The sequence below is a fragment of the Vidua chalybeata genome, chromosome 17, assembly GCF_026979565.1.
Source record: "Vidua chalybeata isolate OUT-0048 chromosome 17, bVidCha1 merged haplotype, whole genome shotgun sequence".
Classification (NCBI taxonomy): Eukaryota; Metazoa; Chordata; class Aves; order Passeriformes; family Viduidae; genus Vidua; species Vidua chalybeata.
This window is the reverse complement of record NC_071546.1, coordinates 11,849,095-11,873,942: the sequence shown is the minus strand read 5'-3', so window position 1 is coordinate 11,873,942 and position 24,848 is coordinate 11,849,095. Positions and strand designations below refer to the sequence as shown.

At 40.4% G+C, this 24,848-nt stretch overlaps 1 protein-coding gene across 4 annotated transcripts in view; it reads right to left on the bottom strand.

Moving 5' to 3' along the window:
* Positions 1-24,839, bottom strand: part of LOC128796743 (serine/threonine-protein phosphatase 4 regulatory subunit 1-like) — a 29,405-nt gene extending 4,566 nt beyond the window's left edge. The window contains exons 1-21 of one of the 4 annotated variants that reach the window (XM_053958666.1): positions 24,683-24,714; positions 24,543-24,587; positions 20,735-20,778; positions 19,923-20,055; positions 19,500-19,606; positions 18,756-18,898; positions 18,057-18,203; positions 16,365-16,472; positions 15,167-15,232; positions 14,410-14,568; positions 13,761-13,954; positions 12,996-13,429; positions 12,078-12,310; positions 11,410-11,502; positions 10,731-10,916; positions 10,292-10,453; positions 9,599-9,699; positions 8,403-8,523; positions 7,776-7,910; positions 6,959-7,100; positions 3,185-6,234 (exon numbers count right to left, since the gene is read on the bottom strand). In XM_053958666.1, coding sequence (XP_053814641.1) covers positions 6,080-6,234; positions 6,959-7,100; positions 7,776-7,910; positions 8,403-8,523; positions 9,599-9,699; positions 10,292-10,453; positions 10,731-10,916; positions 11,410-11,502; positions 12,078-12,310; positions 12,996-13,429; positions 13,761-13,954; positions 14,410-14,568; positions 15,167-15,232; positions 16,365-16,472; positions 18,057-18,203; positions 18,756-18,898; positions 19,500-19,606; positions 19,923-20,055; positions 20,735-20,753 — 2,838 coding nt within the window. In that variant the 5' untranslated portion in view covers positions 20,754-20,778; positions 24,543-24,587; positions 24,683-24,714 and the 3' untranslated portion in view covers positions 3,185-6,079. Of the gene's footprint in view, positions 1-3,184; positions 6,235-6,958; positions 7,101-7,775; positions 7,911-8,402; positions 8,524-9,598; positions 9,700-10,291; positions 10,454-10,730; positions 10,917-11,409; positions 11,503-12,077; positions 12,311-12,995; positions 13,430-13,760; positions 13,955-14,409; positions 14,569-15,166; positions 15,233-16,364; positions 16,473-18,056; positions 18,204-18,755; positions 18,899-19,499; positions 19,607-19,922; positions 20,056-20,734; positions 20,779-24,542; positions 24,588-24,682 lie in introns of those variants that run through there. The other 3 variants (XR_008433880.1, XM_053958665.1, XM_053958667.1) reach the window with 3 other exon arrangements.
* Between the last annotated feature and the right edge of the window lie 9 nt (positions 24,840-24,848).

Sequence of the window (24,848 nt, the reverse complement as noted above, 5' to 3'; positions counted from 1 at the left end):
CAAACCCCTGAAGATACTCCAAAAAGAAAAAATCCCAAGTGCATCTCTTACTTCCCCAAGGATTCGTTCACCGCTCCTGATTTAATTCTGATATGACACAAGGATTAGGGTAGGAGATTATTTGTGACTTGCCTTAGCTTCTGTCCTTGCCAGTTCTGTTTTCCCTGTAGCTCCTCACTGTTTTACTCAGCTGTGGCAACCTGAAGGTGTGGCTTCCAGACAATAAAGGAGTTCATGGGATGCAGCACAGAGAGCTCAAATGAAAAGAGAAGTCTCTGTGTTATTGATATGCCCTTAATGATAGGCATTAAGATATTGGAAATGATGGACTATTGGGAATCTTTCAGGATATATGTAAAACTGGGGCACTAAAAGGTAAGACAGGAAAATTATATTTTCAAATATCTAATTTCCTCAGTGAAAAATAAGTGTAAAAATGGCATTTAGGTCAAGTTAGAGAAAGCCCTTTTAAACAGGAACATTTAATATGGATTCTATCAGAACAATAAAAGCTGCAAGGACATCGACAGAATTCAACACAGAGTTCTCCTTTTATTGTTTCTGCCTTTGATTTGGTTTCAAAAGCTGCTTGGCCACAACTGAGGAAAAATCCAAAGCTTACAATTTAGGAGATAAATGAAACATTTAAAAAAATTAAAATAGACATTAGGACTAAAAAGAAGGGAAAAAAAACAGAAGAAAACAAGTACTTTCAAAACCACAGAATCCACCTCTAGATTAGCCAACTGGAAGGATTCAGCAATTTCTCTTTGCTTTCCTGTGGCTGTCAGGGCACTCATCAGTCCAAAACAATGCCTCAGTTCATGTTTGCTGTAACATCAAAAGCTGGATTCTCCTCTCTTCATGTACAAACCACCAGACACATCTCAGCCTCTGAAAGGTTTGTGCTTTGCCAGAGCAGTGTCAGAGGATTCCTGCAAGTTTGACACCAAGTGCTGCACCTGCCCTCCCACAAGCTCTGATCCACATTCCACACCACTCTCACTGCACTCTCATTACTTTTGGTCCCTGGCCTCATTACCTCACACCTCCCTACATAAACTGCATAAGCCACTTACCTGCTTCTAATCCTGATAAATCCAAATTACTTTGAATGAGTTTGTTTTCTTCCTCTGCCCCTCCAACTTCCCCAGCCTTATTTTATGTCATCAGCATATTTCAGGCACTTTTGAAATTACATCCTGCTCGAGGTCACTGCACTCATTTTAATTCCAACCCCCCCCAGCACATCAGTGCTTTAACTCCCTTCTGATTTATTTATCCTGTTTATTATCAGAGCCCAATTCAATCAATAAAAGCTGGAATTCAAACACATGCACACGTTTGAATTATGCATACAAACACTCATCAGGGGACAGAAGACAACTGCTATGGTCTAGATCATTCCTCTAACATATGGCAGCTCATAGGTAAGGGAGCTCATAGCCATGAATTTTTATACCTTGACTTCTGCTTGACCCCAGTGGTTGTTTGGCTACTGGAAACCAAATGAATTGAAATAGCATCAGAAATTCCATGGAAGAGGCTTGGCCAAGGGATCTCTGCATTTCTTATCCCAAGCCACTAGAACTGTATTTATGGCTTTCTGAGCTGACAGTTCCTTTATTAGCTCCTGTACACACAGGAATTCCAGAAAAAACACCAGCAACCCACACCAGACAGTCATGTCAAGCAAATGCTGCAAACAGAACAGTGTACAGAGAACTGGAACCTAAAGGGAAACCAAAGCACAAACCTCAATTGCAGCCTGGCTTAGGCATCAAACCAACCTAAACAGGCTGCTGGAAGCAGAGTAGGAAATTAATAACTTTTGGCTCCCCTCTGCAAACCACCACCCTCCCTAAACCTTACTGGTCAGCAGATCCTCAGGCACAGCTCACTGCTGGCTTCTGCTTGCCTTTGAACACAGTTGGTGGTTACAACCCAACAACACTGCAAATTCAGAAAATGAAGGCAGAGATTGTGTGGACATGCTACAGACAGAGTACCTTTGGAATTGTGTGCCGCAGCTCATCTGCAGTTCCATTTCTCTCTGTCCTTTGCCATCTTCTCACTGCTCTTCCCTCTCCATCCTCTCCCTACCACGGATCCTTAGCAGCCATCCCTCATAAGCAATCATCCCCCCTGCTAATCACTCTTCTGAAAAAGCAGTTTCTGTTTTTCCTTACTGCTCTAAACTCTTGTGCCACAGCAGAGCTGTGCTGGTTTGCAGCACACAGAGGCATGGCCTGAGTGCTGGGGACTAAATCACAGCCCCTCTGCCCCTCCTCATGAGTTTGACAGTGACAAAATTCCCTCCTCAATCTTATCTGGCCTAGAGTTATGTGAATTCCAGGAGTCTCTCTGAAAGCCTGTTTTAATATTTCACAATTTATGCACAGAGTATTTTGGCTTTTCTATCAATACATTTCTGCTTGCTAACTCCCAGTTTGAATGCTGATTGTGTTTTGCATATATTAACTAAATTGCAGCCCTTCTGTTTCATTGGTACTTTTTGTCTGCTTCCATCAGGAACAATGTCAGGGAGATTGCAAGCTGACTACAGTTCTCTTTCCTAAGCAAGAGGAAAACATGTAAGAGCCCAATCAGCACCAGTTTCCTGATGGCTGTTGGGCTTTATAAGCTGTATTGTACTCTGGCATTTAACAATTTCTGCTCATTTGGTTCACTTTAAGAAGGGAATGTAACAATTGCCACAGTGTTCTGAGCCTCTGGTGTCTATTGATAAATATGGAACAGGTGTAAAAACAGTTTCTCTTTCTTTCTTCTTAAAAATTCCCTGAGCTAAAAAGTTGTTTGTGCAATGCCAAAGCAAGAACAGGTCTCTGCTCCCAAATTCCAACACTCAGCTTCCATAGGGAGATGTGCAGCAGAGTGGAGTTCACAGGTAAGACAAGACCTGCCCTGGTGTGAAGCTGCCAAGAACACAAAACTCTGCTCAGGTGCTGCCTGAGCCTGCAAGGAGGCTTCCCTGTAAGTTCCATATCCCCACAGGTAGGAGAAGTTCCAGCCATTGATGGCACATTTTGAAGATTCTTTTACTACACAGCATGAAGAATTCCACATTCAGCCCTGGTCTGACAGCCAACAGTGCTTACACCTGGTTTCATTAACCAAGAAATGCACTCACATCTCACCCATGACAAAAATCAGTTACCACAAGTTGGTTTATAAAACTGTCACAGGATTTATTGAGATAAATACAAATAGAAAGTTACATAGATTCTTTATTCTGACAAATGAATGACACTTCCAGAGTGTCCCACTTAACTGGTGGTGTAGTGACACAGCTGCCATGTGCTCATCCCACCAGGGCCACAAGTGAGGCTCAAACCTAAGCAACATGACCAACATGCTTTGGATCATTCCCTACAGCACCCCAGCAATATTGCACCAACTACTGTTACTATCATGTTCCTTAGCTAGAAATGCTAAAAAGTGATATTCTTACTGCTGCTGTGAAAGTGGATGGACTACCTAACTTCGCTCCACCTGGCTTTTTAAATACATATTTTTGCATAATTTAAACAACCCAGAGAACTGCACGTGAACACACTCATTGCATACATTTGTCTAGGACAAGACGTAAAGTGCAGCCTTTAGTCATGCTGAAATCATTTCTAGTTTAAAACTGAACCAAAAGGACAAACTTGCAGAGGGTAAATCTGGGTAACAGACCTGCACATTGTCTACAAAAAACCCACCCCAGAACTATGCTGGCCCCCATTAGGACATGCAACTGTGGAGGTTGTAACAGGAGGTTTTAAACGCTCGACTAAAATCGCCTCGTTCAAAACCAACAGGAATTTGGGAGCCAGAGAGGTAATAAAATATTGTTAAAAAGCAAAGAACTTTGTTCAGCCTTTTAGTGAACTTTTATAGCTGGTGGCTTACCCTTTACACACATCCTAGTTAAAATCTCCCACTGAACACTAAACCAAACATGCTAAAAGCTATGGAAACCTGTGTTTTCCAGTGGATTATTGCAAGTCAAGGTAACTACTGAAGGTGATCTGACAAACAGCAACCTGGGTTGGGTTAACGTTCAAGGTATTTCATTTATATACAGTATATTTCAAACATACTTACATATACACACACTTAAAAAAATCTGTTCAGTGCTGAGAAATTTAATGAACTGATAATAAAAAACAGAAGTGAAACCTTGTCAGAAAGGCCTTAGAAAATCGGAACTGTTAGAAAATATCAGTATAATGCCAGCATTAGAAAAAGATATTAGAACTAGAAAAAATTAACTTGAGGGGTCTTTTTGTTAAGAAATTGCAATCATAAAAAGTCTGTACTGAAGAAGCCTTTGTTTTAAATTATAAAAAAAACTGTAAAAAATTAAATGTAGAATGTTGCAGAGTTGACACTGTTTGCTGCAATAGCAGTGGTGTATTTCTGCCTGCAACTTCCAAAGAGCATTTTGTGATCTTACAAGAAAACAATTTGCTACAAATACTGTACATATTATAATACATGACTGGTTAACTCATACAAAAGTGAGCCCTCCCAAAATACAGAACCCAGCTGAGGAACCTACTCACTGTATTGCCACATCCAAAACCAAGACAGGTATTTCTGTGAAAACCTTCCCCCATGTGAACTACTTACTATGGAACATGAAATAAGGGCAAGTATTTACACAGGTCTGCTGAGGAGAAAGGACTCTGCTCTCAGGAAGAAAGTAACTGTTATTACATGAAACCATTTCTTTAATTTAGTTTTTGAGCAGGACAAAGTTTCAATCCACAATAAAAAAAAAGACTATTTTTTTTTTCCAGGACCCACGTTATTGCAGATTTGGGATCCAAAAGAAGACAGGGTCCAGCTGGAGTATAAGCTTTATAATTTTTCTGAGGCTACTCAATTTGACTAACACAATTCTGCTCTTTCTTCCAAGCCCCTGTTCCAACAGGCAGGAGACTTCACCTTACATGTCTGACTTGGTGTTTGCCCCAGACCTTGCCCTACAACCCACAGAGGCTCCAGAGCAAACTGTGGCACCACCTTTCCCCAGAACATTTCTGCACTGGGGTTTTGCAGAATTTAGAGCTCCTTTGTTTCTTAGGAAAAGCTGTTTGGGGTTTAACTACTGGGCAGGTTAAAAGGTGTTTGTTAAATGAGGTGTGCATGTAGAACAAACAGACTCAAGCCTGTATCTCTCTGTAATACCCTTGTACAGCTCCAGCTCCTGTTGCAGAATTGAATCTCTCAACTCAAGTGACCTTTGCCGGGGCAGAATGAGGAATTTTCCGCATAGGAAATCTCCAGTCTGCCTCCTCCTGGGAGAGGCAGCAGCAACAAAAACTGCCCTGCAAACACCTGTAAGGGCAGGCAGAAATGCTGCTATTATGATCTGTTAACACTGTAAGGGTATAGCTCAGAAGGAACAAACTAATAGAAATCTCACAATATACAAAGAATGTTGAACTCTCTGTGCTTTGAAAAATATCACACAAAAATGACTGACCAATGCTTCATTCTAGCAGTGTAACTACTTTAAAAAATGAAATTATTTTTGAACTATTTCCATTGATACAGAATTAAGTTCTTCATAATTTTTTGTTACAATTCAAAACTATTCACATATATACACTTTTTTTTCAAATAAATGCAGTAGGTGGAACGGTACAAAGATAAAGTGAGGAAGGAACAGCTTCAGGAAAGTTTGCTATAATCAAATTTTAAGATTTAGTAACCTTTTTGAGCTTATAGCAAACTTGTACTAACAGAAATATTTTGTTAAAAAAATGAAATGTAAATTCCACTTATGCTTAAACACAGAGTGTAGTGTAAGACTTTACAGACAATACTGAAGTGCAGGTGAGGTCAGAGTTATCAATTTGTAAAGGGAAAACCAAAAGGATGGAATTACTCACAGGAATCAAACACTGCTGTAGATGAAACAAGGTCATGAAATGAAGACTGTAACATTTCTCAACACCCCCTCTCCTGCTCAACAAAACCCACCTTATCTGTCCTCATTACTCACACTAACAGAAACAAGGTGAAAAACCATCCTGCTGTTCAGCCTTCACTGCACAACTACCCCTTAGTTTTGTTTTTCAATGGTGATATTGTCCATGTTATCCTGTTTCAGTTTTATGGTGGCAAAGAAAGACACATCTTGATCTCTGTCAGACTGCAGGGCTAGAATGGTCTCTTCTGCAGCTTCAAGATGAGGATTGCCAACACTTTTAAAATAAGCTGGAATAAGGGGAGAAAAAAAGACAATTTTAATCAAATCCAAAGGAATAAACCCTAGAGCATATGTAGTGCAGAAATACAGAGAATGCCAAAACCATCTGGGGCAGCTTATCCAGCTTATAGTCCCCTTACAGAAACTACAGGAAACTAAGGAAGCTGACAGAGAAAGAGAAATATGCTGCTTCTGATTCATCTTATTAGGTACTTAAATACTTCTAAGATAAACTTTTTTGCTGAGCCCTAAATAGAAATGTATCAATGAGCAACAGGAAGCTGCTACTGTACAACGCATTGCAAACCCTTCTCCATACTTTATTCTAAAAAAAGAAAAAGATTTCTCTCACAGGAGATTTCTGTGCTTCTTCCTCTGAACAATGAGAGGGCAGCACACGAATTAGATCTGAGATACAGCAGAGTAACCCAGATTGGTGCTCAGGAGGAAGGCAGGATCCCGAACGCAGAGCTGCGGTCCGCGGGGCCGCACTGCCCCCGTGTGGGGCCGCTCGGCACCTGCAGCACCGGCCAGGGCAGCTCCAGCCCTCTCGGGACGAGCGTCCCACCTTCCGAGGCCGCAAAGCCACTCGAGTACTCGCAAATCTGAATTTAAATCCTAGATCACAGTGCGTGACTGTTTCACAGCCTTGCACCGACTGAGCTACAAGAGCTGTGCTGCCAGAGGAGAGCCCAAGGTGCTGGATCTTTCCAAGGAAATGAAGGACTACACCTTTCTCCAGCAATGTCTGCCTGAGAGCCTTGGCGAGCAGGACCCTGACGTTTGGCACAGGATCTGACGCAAGGCTGAGAAGGCTGGGGAGTAAGTGTTCAACAAACTGGTCCACAGGCATGCACTCCTCTTCTACTACAGCCTAAAAGACAAACACACAACAGAAAAAACAAGAGTTATGTTAAAAACACACTATTTGCCATTCCTTTCATTTCTTTCCACCTTGTCCTTAATTTGCCCTGTTAAAAAAAGCTCTGAACAAGAACACCCCACCCTGTGTCTTACCATTTTGAATTTCAGCCAAAGATGGGCCCGGAAGAGCAGATGAATTTCTTTCAAGAATGTTTTAGGAAATGCTGTTCTCTTGCCTGTCATCACCCTTTTCCCTTTTAATGTTCAACCCTTGCTCCTCACTGCTACCCAAGTAAGCATTTTTGGTTTGGATGGGGTGAGGTGGCAATAAAGAGGGAAATAGTTCCTGGCATCCAGCACCCATTGGTGGTGTGAAGAGCTCTTGTGAACCTTTAGCCTAGCATGGCCAAGGATTAAACAAATCTGTCTCTGTTTGGGACTTAACTCTTGGCTTTGCCACTGGGACACCAGATAGTCCAAGGATCAGCTGTGGCAGCTGGAAGCACAGACCCAGCCAGGAATACAGCCTGGGGTGGGACAGCCAGATGCCAGCACTGAGACCACACTGACTCTGACCAAACCAAAAATAACCAAAAAAATTCTGAGTCAGATTTCAGTTTTGCCCACATTGCTGCAAAGCCCCAAATTTAATGTACACATAGAAACAGAGAGAGAACATTCCAACCTGACAAATGAAGGCAAAGGCTTGTCTCCCAACCCACTTGGAGCAGTGGCGAAACCGCACTACGAGCTCATTGATGAAATTTAATCCCAGGGCATTGGCACTGTTTGCATAGAACTTCTGTAATATTGCTACAACCTGTGAGCCAAAGGAATGGGAAAAGGAGGGGAACAAAAAGAAGAAATGAAACGTCAGCTTCAGCCTTAAAAAGACATAATTTCATTTGAATTCTACAAGGGATACTGTATTCAATGTAGTCAGCTCTGCTTGTAGGCTTCATAACAAATTAAATTAAACTTTGAGGAAAGATCAGTAGCTGGTTGTTCTGTGTTTTGTTGTGGGTATTTTTTTCCCCAGAATGGGGGAAGGTTTTCCAAATCACATATACTGGCTTACATTTACTTCAAAGGATTTCTCATTCACATACAACCACAGAGAAAAAATTCAGTATCTGTGGCAGTCTGACAACTCCATATTTTATAAACTTTCCACTTCACTTTTTTCCATATTGATTCCTGTTTATCAAAACATCCCTATTCACCCTACTTGTCTGAAAAAACAGTGATTTCAGGTACCCTCTCCAGGAGCATTTTCCTGCTCTCCTGCCAGGAAGTGAACTAAATCCCCTACCAGTTTGAAGGAGATCCACCGAACTTCTGAAACTTTATCGGAGCACAGAGTTAGTGCAATGTGCCTTAAGTAGTCATAGACATCATTGGGATTGTAGAGCTCCAGGATCAGGATCAGCTGCCTGGAACACAAAGGAAACCATTACTGTACCAAGTGCAGCACCAGCCTGCTGCCATTCACCAGCTCTTACAGTGGGGAAGGAGTACCAAAGCACCAGGGTTACTACAGAGCCCTTGAGCAGTTTGTTCTTCTCTTCACTTTTGACAGGTACAAGCTTTAATCCATCAGAGAGGCCCAGAGAAACTGTGATCCAAACTACATGTACCAGTGTATCAACATTATCCAAAAGAATAACCAAAAGCTACAAACATAAACATGAGAAGCCTTTTTCAGCTTCAAAAAAATACCCTGTACATTCTTGCAAAGCAAACACTGAATATTTACCTCAGTGTAGAAGTCTATATTTCAGAAAATAATTCCTATCACAGAACCACACAGAACTCACTCCAGCCACAGAACCAGCAGCCACACAGAGCCCAGGTAGTGGCAGCTCCCCACCAGGGCTCAGGGAGCTGCTGTGTAACTTCTGTACCACTGTGAGTTTGTTGTGCCAAACTACAAAGGGAGAGCAAGTCCTCAACAGCCCAAACACAGCAACAAAATAAACACAAAGACTTTATTTCTAAACTATGGCTACAGTGGTGCTGCAAATATCAACAGGGCTTGTAGAAAAAGGACTGTGGGATGCTAATCTACCTTTGTTATATACCCAGTCTTACAGAAAAAAGCCCAACTTGTTTTTTAAAAACTGGTTTTTCTTTCCTACACATTAAAAAAATTACTTTTTACATGTGTTTCACTAATTTTTGCAAGGGAGTCTTGAACTAATAAATTCTCACTGAATAGTATCTATCGGATTGTCATGTTTCATCAGCTGCAAGTGAACCAGATCTCCATTTTAGTAAAATCACAGGCACTTAAGTTTTAGTCGCACATTACAGCACAACTTGTGAAAATAAAAAAAAAAACAAAAAACCCAAACAACCTCAAATCCCCCCAAACAACCCTAACAGCCAGTGGCTTTTTCCTTCCTAAACTTTTAGCTTCTAATCAAGATGTGCTAACTTCTGAATGTAATTACTTATTTCCAAGTTAGTAATACAGGTTAAAAATCAGAAGTTAACAAAATTACATACTCTGCCAGCTCGTAACGAAACCTCCAGTTCCTGCTGTTATCAGTCACCACAAATTCTTGCAGCTGGTAAAGATACTCTCGCCTTTTGTCTGCATGAAGTAGCTAAAGGAAAAACATTACTGGTATAAAACTGATAAAACTTCAGACTTGCAGTTCTCTGGTGTGTCACTATTCACACCTATGTGCATTTTCCTACTTGAAAGCAAGTGACTAATGACAAGGTGCTTCCTAAAAACTGTGCAGAGTCAGCTGAGTGCCTGGACACACACAAGTGACATCCAAAGTGCAAGAAATCATCCCTTTAGCAACACCCAAAGCACCATCTCCAGGCATGACAGTGAGTAACCAAAAGCTGAGGATCTGTGTGTATTCCACAGCAGCCCACCAGGATCTGCTCTCTTCTCTCCCAGCCCCAAACACAAATTGCTACTGCGCCAATTTTCCCAGTTTACAACAGCCAGCAGCATTTACAACCACGTTTACAAAGGGTTTTCAGCTTAGTATTTTGTTGGGATATGACAGAAAAGAGAAGTGAGGCACATTAAAAGAAGAAATAGAGGCACACACAAAATGGTAGCATTGCAAAAAACTAAGCATTGATTAGATACTGAGACATGCACAGCTCATTCAAGAACTCTTCATATAATGGAGTCAGAAAAAAATTTATGTTGAGAAATTTATTACATTTTCCTACCTTCAGAAAGTCATAGAGATGTTTGAGGACACCAATACGCACTTCATCCAGATCCTTCAAGAAGCCATTGAAAATTGGCACCAGATCAGCAGCTGTTAGCTGATCCCCCAGGATCACAGCCAGCTCATGGATGGAGAAAGCCAGAGTGCGCCGCACCTTCCACTGCAAACGGGCCAGCAAGGGAACTACATGAGGCACCATGACTACAATAAACAAGCTTTTGAACTAGCCCTGTGTGAGGATTGAGAGAGCAGGACAAACAGGGCTAGTAGAAAGTGTTAATCATATTTATGAACTCTGATTTAAATCTGGAATTTTATATTTTTAGTGCACGTTTATTCCTCCATATGAAATTATGTGATCTTATAATTACAGTACAGACTAAAGAAAAAAATCTCCTCCTTAAAATTCTGATTTTTTTAACAAAACTTTTTCTTACCTGTACATCTGAAGCTAGTGTCTCATAGGTGTCCTTGAGGCAGTGCCAGTTCTGCCTGCCCAGTGTCAGGGCCACCCCAGGCAGGCTGTAGGCACAGTGCTTGGCAATCTCAGTGTCAACAGTCTGGGCCCGAGCAGGGTCGGTCATGGACAGGTACTGGTCCAGTAAAGGCTGAGGGATGATGTCCTACAGACAGACACACTTCAATTTAAGAGCAGAAAGAAAATACAACTGCTGTGCTACAGTTCTACCAATCAGCCAGCTCCAAAACACAAGACCCAAGACACCCCTTGTGTGTGTTACTCTCACCAAGGGTACATGACTCCAATGTCATTTATCCTCTCATTAGGACAGAGCAGTCAGCAAGGAACAGTCATTATGGCTTTATCAACACCTTGCATCAACCAAGCTGAAAATTCCTTCTTTGCTGATGCCAAACAGTAAATCAGTGACAGAACAGGACAGTCAGTGCCTACCTTGGTTGGACAGGTTGCCTCTAAGGCACCAAAAAGGCAACAGAATGTTTCTAATTTTCTCATCTAAAAAAGAGTAGTCCTTGAATTCTGGAGCATTCCTTCACATTCTGCAACTGATCCATTACAGAAGGTATCACTGCATTAAGGGTAAGATGAACTATATCCAGTACTCCACTAAATCCATTAAATGCCATTTTAATCACCTGTAATTTTGACTTGTCATCTTCAAATGGTGGATTATTTTCTTGCTCTTTCCTCAAAAAGACACTGGTTCCTCTGTGTTGTTCCTCTGAGTCCTGTAAAAAAGGTACCAGGTAGTGAAATGAAGGAGACTTGGTGCTGTTTGGGCTATTTCAAAGCATCACAGTACAGAACAACAGAGCTCAGATTCAGAACAGCCCTGCACAGGGCAGAGCCTTGCACAGGCAAAGCTTTGTTCAATGTGTTTATGCAAGTACAAAAAGACAACAGTTGCACACTGAGGCAAACAGACTGTAGCAACAACAAGGGCAGCAGTAGTTAAGATTTACTTCTAAAGAAAGGAATCTAACAGCACAAACCCAACATTCATACACATTTTGGATAGTTACTTTTAAATAGTTTTTATTCTTGAAATTAACTTAAATTATATTCAATAGAATTTAATCAGGAAAAAAATCATACAAGACTACTCCAAACTTTAACTCCTGGGTCATTTGGGTGCAAACAGAAGTGATAACCCTTAATGGCTTTTCTTTTGTTAATTAGAGTAAGTAGAATATGATAGCTGTGGTCTAGTAATGTTCACAGGCTTTGGATCAAAAGTGGATCAGTTATGCCAGGGACTATGGAACCCCACACAGCTCAGACATGGAGCACAACGTGTACTTACTGTGCTTTTCAGCACACTGGTGCTTGACTGGTCACTGATGTCATCCTGGGAGGCAGGGGATGAAAGAGTGTTCCCCTGCACCTGGTTGCAGGCAGCATCTGAAACTGTTGTTTCATCCAAAATCATTTTGTTCTGAAGATTGTCACCACTTTCTTCCATTTTTTTGGCTTCACAGTCACCAACAGAATCAAACTGAGCAGCTCTGAGAGCAGCAGACAACACTTGGACCTGAGCTGTATAAAGCAAAAGATGGTTATTTAGTCTCCTTTCTTTATTTAAAGGCAGTAAACTTGTAATTAACTCATCTGAAAAGATAAAAGGTAGCCCAGTATGAGCTGCACACAAAGGCTGTATTAGCAAATATTTGCTCTTGGAAAGAAAAGGTGTTTTACTGCAGAGCACTCGAGACTTGGTGAAACAAGAAACTGAGCTGACTATGGATGACAAGAAGGATTTGGCCCATGAAGCACAGATCCCACTATCAGGCAAATATCCTTTCAATGCTTTTGACAAAGGGCCTGTGTCAGGTGGGTAAGGAGGAAGAACTTGAAATTAGGGCCATTCTCAGTCAGCCAATATTAGATTAATTCAGCTTGTAACAGGTAGCACTGTCACTAAACCCACAGTACCTACAACACCCAAAACCTGTTAAAACTGTCTTTAACAAGCTGTTTTCCCTTTTGTAGTTAGACCAATTTATTTTTCATGCAAACAGAAGCCAGGACATTTCCCCAGCTTCTCTAGAAATAACTTAGGTCTTATGAAAAAAGCTGTTGCATAACCTCCTACTATAATTTACTACTCAAGGTAGGTTCATCACCCTATGAAGACCAAGCTAATTAAAATGCAGCCAAGTGTTTAGTAAAGGCCAGAAAACCTGCTCAGAGAAAACACAATTTTACTGTCACAGAGTCTCACCTTGAACATCTGGATCATCTATGTGCTCCTGTAAGCTTTCTAGAACCTTTTTTATTTCACTGCTAGCAACACAGTTATTACATGGCACAGAGCAGGCATCGTTGTGCTTCTCAGCCTTGAACTGCAGCAGCTCCAGGTCCTGACTTATGTCGGGCAGAGGAGGGCGCCAGTACAGGAATGTGTTAAACACGTCCTCGGCAGACGGCAGCCCCGAGCTCAGCCCCGGAAAACTGCTCTCCTTCGTGCCTTTAGAGGCACCAGCAGCAGTTTTTTCACCCTGACACAAGCCAGACACATCTTCTCCAGGGCTGGCACAACAATCTGAACTTTCTTCCCAGGAATTTTTATTTAGGTCCTCAGAGAGCTTTGTACAAACTTCTGCTGAAGCCTCCTCAGTCGATGATTCCGGTTTGATTTCCATTGCTTGTTCTGAGCTAGAAGTAAAGTTATTGAAAGTAAACTTTAAGTACTCTGTAACAAGAGATTTTCAGTGAAATACTTCATAAAAGACAGTAGCAACAACAGAAGCTTTTCTCTAAAGACAGAATTTGTTACCACTATGCTTTACTTCACCAGTTTTCCCTTTGCCCTCCTGTGTAGCCAAAGTGAATTTTTCAATAATGTGGTTACACTCAAATGTGTGATCTCACTCTTCAAGACTTTTTCTGGAACTACATTCTCAAATTGAAATTTTTAGCCTTGATGAGCAACAAAATCCCCTTTTTTTAACTCCTTCCACTACATCACACCTTTCCCAGGATTTACCTGGGCAATGCAGCATTTGCACTGGAAGACATCACAGTGATATTGTTGCTTGGCTGACAGGAATTGGAATTCACATCTTGTGCTGGGGGTCGGATACTCAGTGTCCCATCTTCTCGAATGTAAAGACCAGCACTTGAAGGGTTTGCAAAGGTAGAAATAAATGGGCCAAGAGACTGAAAAGCAGCCTGACGGACCTGTGGTGGTGTAAGAGCAACAGTCAGGCTTCATGCAACTCTCAGAGTTTAAAAATCTAAATTTGGTGCAATTTTCAGTAAGAACCAAGTGGTTCTTAATGTAACAGCTTCATTTATATAACCAATTACCAAATAAGCTCCACTTAAGCAAAGGGTGATACACCTAAGCATATATCTACAATCACTGTACAGAAATTTTCTGAAAGTTATATATTTGAAGGACATTGCTTACTTCAACTCATCTATTTAACACAAGCAAACTTTTCTCAGAAGAGTATTTACATTTATAAGCTGCTGAGAGAGAGGAAACATAAGAAACTCTCTCATTATAGATTAGTTTTTAGCACATTAAGCTCTGATCTCAGCAAATGCACTTCAGAGCACTACTAAACTTGCCCATTATTTGTTTAGGATCTGCCTGGGAGGAGGCATCCATTCCAGAGGGAGTTACTCACCCATCTGCAGGTGTCACTGATCAGGCTGATGAACAGTGGGGACAGTTTGCTCCTGCGAACTTCTGGGGATGTGGTGTAAGACACTGCCATAAAGCATTCAGCACAAGCCTTCCTCATTCCCCACACACTATCAGAACACAGCTCAAAGAACTTGGGAATCTGCCAACAATAAGCCAATCCAAAACTAATTAAAGACTAAACAAAGACTGCAGCAATATCAAAGTATTTGTTTGAAAACTGGAGACAATGACAACTCGGAGAATAAAATAAGTAAAGAACAGAAGAAACAGGGACAGGTTAAATGCATACACTAATTAAAGGAATTGGAAAAAACCCATCTGTCTCTCACTTACTCCATCAGGAATGTGTGTACAACTATTTGCAGTAAGAAAGAATATAAAGTATTAATGGCCTATTTTCCCCGAAATCATAATTGAATTGATGATCATCTAGTTCAGAGAAAAATAAAAGTGGTAATTCTATAATGTGTGTGTATACGCAAGTGCATGTGTATATATAGATATACACACATATATATGCTGTCAATTACATTGTTAAACGTGTTTTGCAAAGCAAGAACTTTGCATTTCTCTTAATTCCCAGTTTTGCTGTGTAATTGCAACCACAGCCTTAGCCAAATCAATTAAAAAATGCATGCACACTGATTAATTTGTAGAGAAGACAATAAAGAAACTCATTATTAAACTTTCTGAACTGAGAAATACAGGTCTTACAAATTGATTTGGTTTTTACATACCAGCAGTCTTTCAGTGGCTTCTTGCCCAACTGCATTACAAATGTCACCAAAATTAGCTGCACAAATCTAAGAAATAAAAAGTCATTAATAACACTGCATCCCTTTCAAGGGCATTAGTTTGATTATCAACTCCACCATGCATTATTTATCCCATCAAACAACTGCCCATGTTTTGACTCTTCCAATTTCAGGCCTGTAACTGCATCATGTAATATTAACTCATCCAAACAAAGACTCTTTGGAGCAAGTGTCCATACTCCACATGCCTCCGGGATCAATAGTAATGGAGGTTTCTGCATGAGGAGCATCATCTGCTCCAGTAACCACCAGAAGGGACAATAAGCCCACATGAAAGTTTAAATCACTTTGAGCAGCAGCTGTCAAACCCAAAGCAGGCCAGAACATGATACCAGGGTCAGGGACTTAGGTGTACTGACAGCACTACCCTGGCTCAAGGTGGCTTAAGTGCTTTGCTGAAGCAAAGTTTAATCAAGGTCTCAAGTTCGTGCCATTTACAGGCCATTACAGAAGCTCTAATAAAGGGAAAAGGGACATCCCCTCAAGCTGGAAAAAGATGTTGGCAAAATCTGAAATAATTTAAGATAGAGCTGTGTTAATACATATTTTAGTCACTCTCTGTGCTTATTTAGAAGGCAATAAAAGCAGCTCAAATTCCAGCAAGTGCAGCTTATGTTGCAGACCAAGCTGAAGCTTGGCATGACCCTTAAGTCTAAACAAGTATTTTAATACTTCTTATGCTACAAGCTTCCTTTTGTACTCAAACATGAATTCAAGTAAGTCTTACACTTTGGGGATTTCTTCTTTCAATAATAACAGATTTCTTTTTAAAGAAAGGATGTCTCAAATATCTATTACTTTTGAATTTTGAAATAAGATGCTAGAAATAATAGTTGCTGCCATCCTATAACCAAGCACAGCAGCTTACAAAAAAGCATTGTGCAAAACTATTAAATGTGCAAGACCAGTTTAACTACAGGACTTAACCTACTGGCAAAAGCCTATTAGCTGTTTCTTTACTGAACCACAGAAACTAGAACCATGTCAATAAATCAAAACTTCTCTTCCAGATGCTTTGAAAGTCCATCAGCTAGAGTTATGACTAAATTATGCAGGAAGGCATTTGAACAGCAGTGTACAAATTCATTTTCAGGGGGTTTAGGGTTGAACACACACCAACCTTTCGGACTTGAAACAATTTCCCATCACTGCACAGTTCACAGAAACGAGGAAGCAGCATGTGCTCAACTGTTGCTCTGCTTAACATAGAAGCCATTTTACAGATTATCTGAAAATCAGGAAAGGAATATGTGTAAGGAGAAGAAAATTATAAAGCTTTTAAGCACAGCCAAATATTCCTCCTAAAAATAACCTCAGAGAGCAAGACCATGATTACAATCAAACAGATGAAACTGCTACACATTATTTGTATTTCCATACACCTGTTTTATGTAAAGCACAAACACAGCTTTACTTAAAATCACTCTATGCCAGAACATAACATTTCTGCATTTAATTCCTTGTCTTTTTTATCTGGTTAAATAGACTTTTACTAATAGATTTGTTTTCAAGGTGTTTGCAATGTGGCAAACACAGGCATTTTGTATAGAGAAGACAAAAGCTCCATTGCACTAAGGATCTTATAAAAACCACACTCTTTAAGCATATTAGAAATATCCCAGGTTTCAGCATGCAAGTACAACATTGGTCTTTAACAGCTCAGGTACTTAAAAACATTCACAGTCCCAGCCCTGTAGGCTCAGATACCACAATAAAATAGAAGTTTGCCATATAGCGGGAGACAAAAAAAGGGAGTGCAAGAAAAATGAGTTATTTATGTGAGCCACTGCACACTTCACAGGAACGATGCCCAGGAATTTTAGGAGTTAGCAGTGTATAATTAAAGGAAGTTAGTAACACACTCATTAACTGAGCTTTCTCTGAGGAACCATCAATTTCCACTACCAGCACAAACCATGTTTCTGCTGTGAAAATCATGTGTTTTGGGTTGGGTGTTTCTTTTCAGCTCCCACTTTCTGGGAGAAGTTGCTGTAATTCTTGTATTTGCAAGGGGCTCTCATGCACCAGGGGTTTAATGCTTACACAAACATAATCAGATTACAGTCCTCATCTTTCTGTTTTTATTTTCAAAAAATATTGAAGCATTCTATCTTCACAAAAAATAAGCTTTATTTCTTTATAGGAATAAATGCTTACCTTTGTAATAGAATGCTAAATTACAACTAAGGAAGAGACCATTCAAGGACTCTCCTACAAATTTTCAAACTCCTAAAAGGCAGCTGGTGCTCAGATGTCATCCTGGAAAATTGCCTAAGCAATTCCCAACTCCCAAACAAGGAAGAGGAAAATCTAGCTGGTAAAATATTTTACAGGTCAAGTGTCAGATATCCATGTTGAAATGTAATTACACACCAGCACTTTTCTGTGGAGTCAACTGATTTCTTGAAAGTCACCAGGCAATGTTTTTTTCAAAACACTTCAGAACAGAGATCAGGTCATATTTCTACAACATTACTGTGAAACCTGGTAAAGCAAATGTAAAGAACACTCTGGGGAATGTAACAATCCTAACAAGAATTTTAAAAAAGGCTGCCAAGGACCAATTGTATTTTAAAGCTATTCAGCTACTATTTTGACATAATTTAGGATCCTGAAGCATAAAGATGGTCTCTTTTAAAATCCGGTATTTTCAAAAATTCAGAATAAAAACTAAAGACTTGTTTTGTTAAAGTAAAAATACAAATATCTTACTGAATAAACACAAAAAGTTTGATGGCTTACTTTATTTAATGTCAGTTCTATTCCTGGGCCTCATCTTAATCACCACTATAAATTAATGTTATCAACTTACATTGACAGCTTCCACCTTATACTCATCATCACTGTCAGGAGCAGAGAGGTCCAGCAGAATTGGACACACCTTATTTTCAATGTCACTCTGAGCCACAAGATCTTGTTCCAGCAGTATCAGCAGTGCTTCCTGGCCTGCCTTTCTGACCTATAAACAAACACATAAAACCAGTTTGTCACTATAAAAACATTTACAGATACAAGAACCACAAATTTACATTGTGATCACATTTACAGATACAAGAACCACAAAACCCTCTATCCTTTGAATGGACACACAGGTACAAGCTAAAAAAAGCAAACCCAGGAAAAAAAGTCTTTGTTTTATTATCATAAGGAATTAGCAACAAATACTAAAGTTTAATATAATCATTAGATGACATTTCATCACATTTTGAAAATAAGACAAAAAATGAATTAGAAGACAGAGTTTTCCAGTCATGACTCCTGTAACAGATTCCTTATCTGCTAAGGGAAGTATTAAAAACAAAACCCAAAAAAAAAAAAAAAAAAAAAAAAAAAAAAAAAAAAAATCAGACATCCCTAGAGGAATGTGCTGAAACCAATAAACACAGAGCACTACATAAAATCCAGATATCAACTAACATGGAATTTCCTTGTATCTCTTCCTCATGCCTTAATTTTACTGAACCACACAGAATTTTCCAAGGATTCAACTCCTGTTGTCTGTATTTCCTACCTGATTGTTAACATCTGTGAGGTACCTCACTACTATGGGCATAAGGTATTCAAAAAATGCTGTTGGGAATTTTGGTCGACTTTCTTGCAGAAAGATGGCAATAGGAGGTATCTGTTCCATCAGCTCTGTGCGAACAGTTGGCTCTGGAAATAAAAGTCAGATTACATTAGTAAATATGAAATGAAGATCAGGTACCTTAAGAAAAAAAAGTGGCTTTTTTTTTTATGTTTTCACAACAGAGGAAAATTAAAATAACCAAAACATAGAAATAGCATCACTGAGATTGCCTGTTCTTAAAGGAAAGCTGAATAAAACAGAATAGCCTTACATACATCATCACAGTTCAGAGACTTGGGATCAGTTCCCAAATCAATCCAATAAAATGAGATCACAAGCTGGAAAATCCAGTCACCATGAATGTATGCACAAGAACTAAAAATACACAACTCCTCTGTGCCACTTACACCAGATATAATAAATCAAATGTAACAGATTTCTTGAAAATTGTTGCTTCAGGCCCTATACTAAGAATAGGCCTTTCATTTAACATTTACCATACAAAATATTTCAAAAGCAAGAGATGAAAATGAATCTGTTTTCATTGACAGATCTTCCTGCTAGATGATTCAGCTTCCTTAGTTCATTCATTGCCTTCTCAAAATCGGAAGTCAGCACTTCCTATGTTGCAATTTACGTAAAATAACTTCCACAAATTAAAAAACAAACAAAAGCAAACTTTCAAACCTGCATCTTCAGAGAGCCTGACCACTATTTCCATTACAGTCAGAAAGTCTTCTTCATTGTTACTGAAATCTCGAAAGACATCCAGGAGACCCCTGGCAATAATTTGCCTGTGGAGTGAACACAATAATTGCCTTAATATCCAGTGACACTTAGATGGGATGCAAAGGGAACTTATCAAATATAAATGGCACCATAAAACAGATCAAGCTGTTCTCTGAACATCCCACATACCAACAAAATAAAGATGGAATAGAGAGATCTTATTTGATAACCAAGACTAAAAATCTCTTTTCATGGAAGTGTTTTACAAGCTATTCAAGTAGAAATAACATCAGGCATGTATTTGGGAGAATAATGAAAGACACAGCAACATCTTAACATGGACAGTGCACTCAGACTCAGGTGTGTCTGCTGTGCCCTTACCTGTTAAATACATTATCACTGAAGGCATATTTCTCTAGACGAGCCAGTGGAGTTAAATTATCTTGTCCAGGAATATCCAAGAATGCTGTTATCCTCATGCTATCACAGTCTGGTCCATAATCTTCAAAGCCAACTTGAAAGACATGAAAAGTTACCCAAAAAAAAAAAAAAAAAAAAAAAATCCAAGAGTCAGCAAGAGATGTTACAATTAAAATACAACAAATCAGTAACTATTTCTTTAAAAGAAAAGTAATTGCACATCACTGGAAACAGCTTACAAAATAATCTTAAATTGTATCTAATGAAGTTGAGTACAACACTTGCATACAGACTTGTAAATCCAAGCTTTAAAATTTAACTTGACTGTCAAAATCCTTGGCTTTAAACACTTTACTTTGCCCTTTCAGTGGCATTGAGTTAAGAGGGCTCAGCTGACACAATTGCACATCACAAACCGACCCACACATTCAAAAGAAAAGTCAGTCACATTAGAAGAAACTGTAATTTTAACAATCATAGCAAATTTCAAACTGTCTTGCTTTAAACCAGCAAATTCTTATGTCTGTTTCAAAGTTCCTGAGGTACGTTTTTCTCACTGTAGTTACTGGGTCCCACGTACCTAAATCAAACAGACTTTGGGCAAAAAACTTCAATTTCACGGTACTTGTGAACATGCTGGGAACTCCCTGCTGCACCTATCAACTAGGGACTTTTTTTCTGTGTGAGCCCACTCTCCTCTGAATCTTTTTTGTATTTGCAGCTTCAGATTTTTACCCAAATATTACTACAGCAACTGTTACAATTTGCCTTACCAAGTCTGACAGTCACCATCACAGACCACAGGCAGGAGGTATGACTGTGAAAAGGAAAGGGAATGGGAGAACTTTGTTGTCAAACCTATTTTAATCCTTCACCCCTACAACCATGTGAAATAATGTGTCTGCAATGCAAATCTTTCACACAAATGCTCTTATTGGCTACAGGAGCTCCACAGAAAGTGGAGTAGTTAATATTGCTGCTCTGGGTTTACGACTGTCCCAAGCACTCCTAGAGCCAGGCACATTTCTTTCACACAAATAGAGCAACTGGGATCACACTTAAGTAAATGCAAAATCTGCCAACACAGCTTCTCAAATGTATGAAGTATTTCACAAACCAGCATGTGTGCTGACAGTGACAACCACTGAAGACAAGAAGCCACTTCTTTGGTCTAAACTCCATTAATACCCATTATAAATCACTTTATATGTTAAAAAACCCTCTGTTCCAAGCCTCAGGTTTTTTTCCAACATTTCCTATGTAAAACTCTGCTTTCCAATTATTCAGCAGAAGTCAAAACACTCTCAGAAATGCAGCTCAGTAAAAGAGGAAGTCATCTGGACATACTTGTAGAAAAATGCTGTATCTGGGTCTTCAGGGGAAAAAAAGCAGATTGGTTTAAGGTCTTCAAGGAACCCCAGGTGAGTTAAAATACTACAGAAGTTCCAAATTCTGCCTTTCTCACAGACAACATGCTCAACAAGTTCAATAGACTTCAAACAAACAGAACTGTGGGATTAGATTAAATGTTGACATTTCGAATGTGCACACAGATACTACAAGTGAACCTGCAGCCACAGAATAGGAAACAGATGCTAATTATTCCCAGCTTTTTAGAATGATGACATGCTGCACTGACACTCTTATTTCCCCTCTACTGGCTATTATTATTTCTCATGCCTGCTCCTTACAGAAGGGTCTGTCGGGTTCAAAACATTTTTCTGCACAAGTGTAAACAATTTACAGAGCCCAGGTCTGTCTGGGATAAATCTGCTCCAGGACTTCCCCCCAGTCTGAAGAGGGAACATCCAGATTTGCTGCTTCAGAAGAAACTTCCTGTGTCCCTGACAGCTCAGGGGAAGTTACACAATGTCTGTAGGATTGCAGATTTCCCTTCTGAGGTTGCAACAAACACTGGCCATCCTTATGTCTATGCAATTATAGTGTATATATTTGAAATTCCACACAGACCAGACACTTAGTAGCTGATTTTTGAGGTTAGTCACCTGTTACACAAAGACAGACTGATTAGAATCAATATACTTGTCATTAGCTTTACCTAGTTCCCACCTGTCCCTAATTAGAATCACTAACAATTAAAGCTATTAGTTCACGTCAAACAGTTCAGAATTCCTACCAATTCAAAAAACAATGAAATAAATCCCAGTTCTAACTTTGACTACAATACCACACCTGGGACTAATTTTGTAAACATGATGTACATGTTTAATTTTGCTGCATGGAGTAGCTCCATTATTCATTTAAAGTACTTAAGCACACACCAGTGCTTCCAAGAGCAGAGAGAAAACAGAGCATCACTACTTATGCTCAGGACTGAGAGTTAAATACTTGAAATTTTTTCCGTACACTCTCACTACACATAAATAAGGAATAATCATGGCAGAATCCATTTTGTCTTCTCTCAAAAATATGGTTTTCTTTTTCCATAAAATAGGACACCACAGGTACTCATATGTTTCAGAATACACCAAGTACTATAAAGTAAATCCCAAATACTGAACTAGTATCTCTTATCTAATGTTCCTTCACATGTACATCTATTATTCAATATTTTTCCCTCTAACTAGATCAAGCAAGTGAGCTTGAAATCTGTTCACCTATAAACAGAAATAAATGTGACAGTATTCACAGCTGAACTCGAGTTCACTGTGCTTAAAAGCTGCTCAGAGGTGTGAGAAACTCAGGGTCACAGGACCTAGTGGAGCAATTCAATGTCATCACCCAGTGTCACTATTCAGATTTCACAGCACAGCACCCAGCACAATGGTTTAATCAGCACCAGAAGGTCATTTTCCCTCCTGGTCTTTGTAGAAGGAAAAACAAATTATTTAAGTACTTTCTTATTAATTACACAAAGGGCATAAATAAGCTAATTCTTTCTTCCAGATGACCCATTATCTTATGAAAAACAACTTTTAAGCTGCACTTGAATTTAGCTAGATTTTACTACAGCTTTTTCCCACATTCAGAATAAGTCCCTAGACTTCCTGTTTCAACACAATTCAGTGTGCATGATACTATTTCACCAATTTACTTAAGCAAGAAAGAATCCAGTTCCAGTGATTTGTTTCACTGAGGCTTTCCTAAAACACATCCTGAACCCTTTGTTAGCCTAGTCTCTGGACAACAGTATCTTAGTCATGGGACACCTGAACTCTGCTACAACAGAGAGCTTTTGAGTCCATAATTCTAAAGGTAATGCCAAATTAATTAACATATTCAAAGAATATTTTTAAATCACATAAATCGATTTTTATAAAGCTCTAAAAGGTACACTTATTTACATGCTCATCCTGGAATGGATAACTTCTTTTATGAACTGCCACTTATGGCACAACTGCCTTTATCTGGAAATTTTTAGTCTTGCGACTAAACAGTCTTACGTGTTTTGCCTTACAAGCATCAAGCTTCCAATCAACTTAGCAGACAAATCTGTTACAGTCTAAACAGAACAGCCAAGGAGTGAACACTAACAGACAACAAACACTTCCAGGGAAGGTCCAAGGCCAAAACCCATAGGAAAACTACTTTGAAGTTTGCATTTATGTCTGCTTCTTGCACTTTACACACTGCTTCCTACTAGGGAAAAGCAGAAACCTCAAAGACTGAGGGCAACAACCAACAGAATTCCACAGAGCCAGCTCCTCCCACAGAGGCAACCCCTGCACATCTTCCAAACGAAACACTTTAGATCCCAGTTGTATTCCAACATTTCCCCTGGTGTTCCTGGTTCTCCTAAATCAGCTTTCTCATGCTCAGCTGGGAAGGTGGGTGGGATGGGTCCACCTGTTTCACATTTCCAAGTGGTATCAAACAATAAAAGTCTTGTGAAAAATACAAGTAACATCTTTCTTTTTTAATAGAAAAGTCAATCCAGCATCCAACGTGTCAAGGAAGCCACCCCACAGAGAGCTGCTTTCCAAGGCAGCAGAAGTTCGTATCACTGTCAGTCAAAGCTTTATCTCCTGAAGTCACAGCGCTTACCAGGCTGGTTCACGTCTGACAGGTGTCCAGCTCTTCTGGAACACAGCCCTGGACTACACCGGCGTGCGATGGAGCCGTTCCCTGCTCTGAGACCGGGGCACGGTACTCAACCCAAACCCACCGGTTAGTGCGATCCAACCGGAGCACACACGGAGATGCTCCCTTCATCCCGCAGCGCACTCGCAGCACATCCCCGGGATGCAAGAGCAGCGGAAAACGCGTCCTCACAGCCTCTACAGCTTTAGAAAGTCTCACCGCAGCTGAGCAATCCCTGGGCTAAGTTACTCTAAATGCCCACCGACAACAGGAGCGGGGCTGATCCCCTCGTCCCCCCGTGCGCCTTTCCCAGGCTCGGGGGCTGCTGGAGCTGCTGTTTACACCGAGCCCAGCGGCCACTGGAACCAGCGGGGATGGTCCCAACGCCCCGGGACCCTTCACCTGCCAGAACTGCCTCAAAATCCTCCCCTCGCCCTCACCGGGGTGAAAACGCGGAGAGGGAAAGTGGGCGACAGGAGGACCCCGGGATGGGAGCGCGGGCCTGAACAGGGAGCGGAAAAATAAAAAACAGTTACTCACAATCATCTAAGTCATCCTGCAAATCCACAAAATACAAAGGGATCCCTACGAACAAAAAACAGAAGAGAGATACCAAGGGGTTGGTTTCGGAGGGACGGTGGCAGCCCCGGCTGAGCCGCCCGCCCGCCGGCCCCACTTACCGGCCATCTTGGAATGGACATGGGCGAGGAGGAGGAGCGGGAGGGCACAGGGAGGAGCCGCGGGTGCTTCCTGTCGCCGGGTCAGCCCCGAAACGCCACCGGGTGAAGGAGCAGCGGCTGCCGGGGGTCGAGTGGCCCCTCAGCACCCGAGGGGGACAACAGCGAG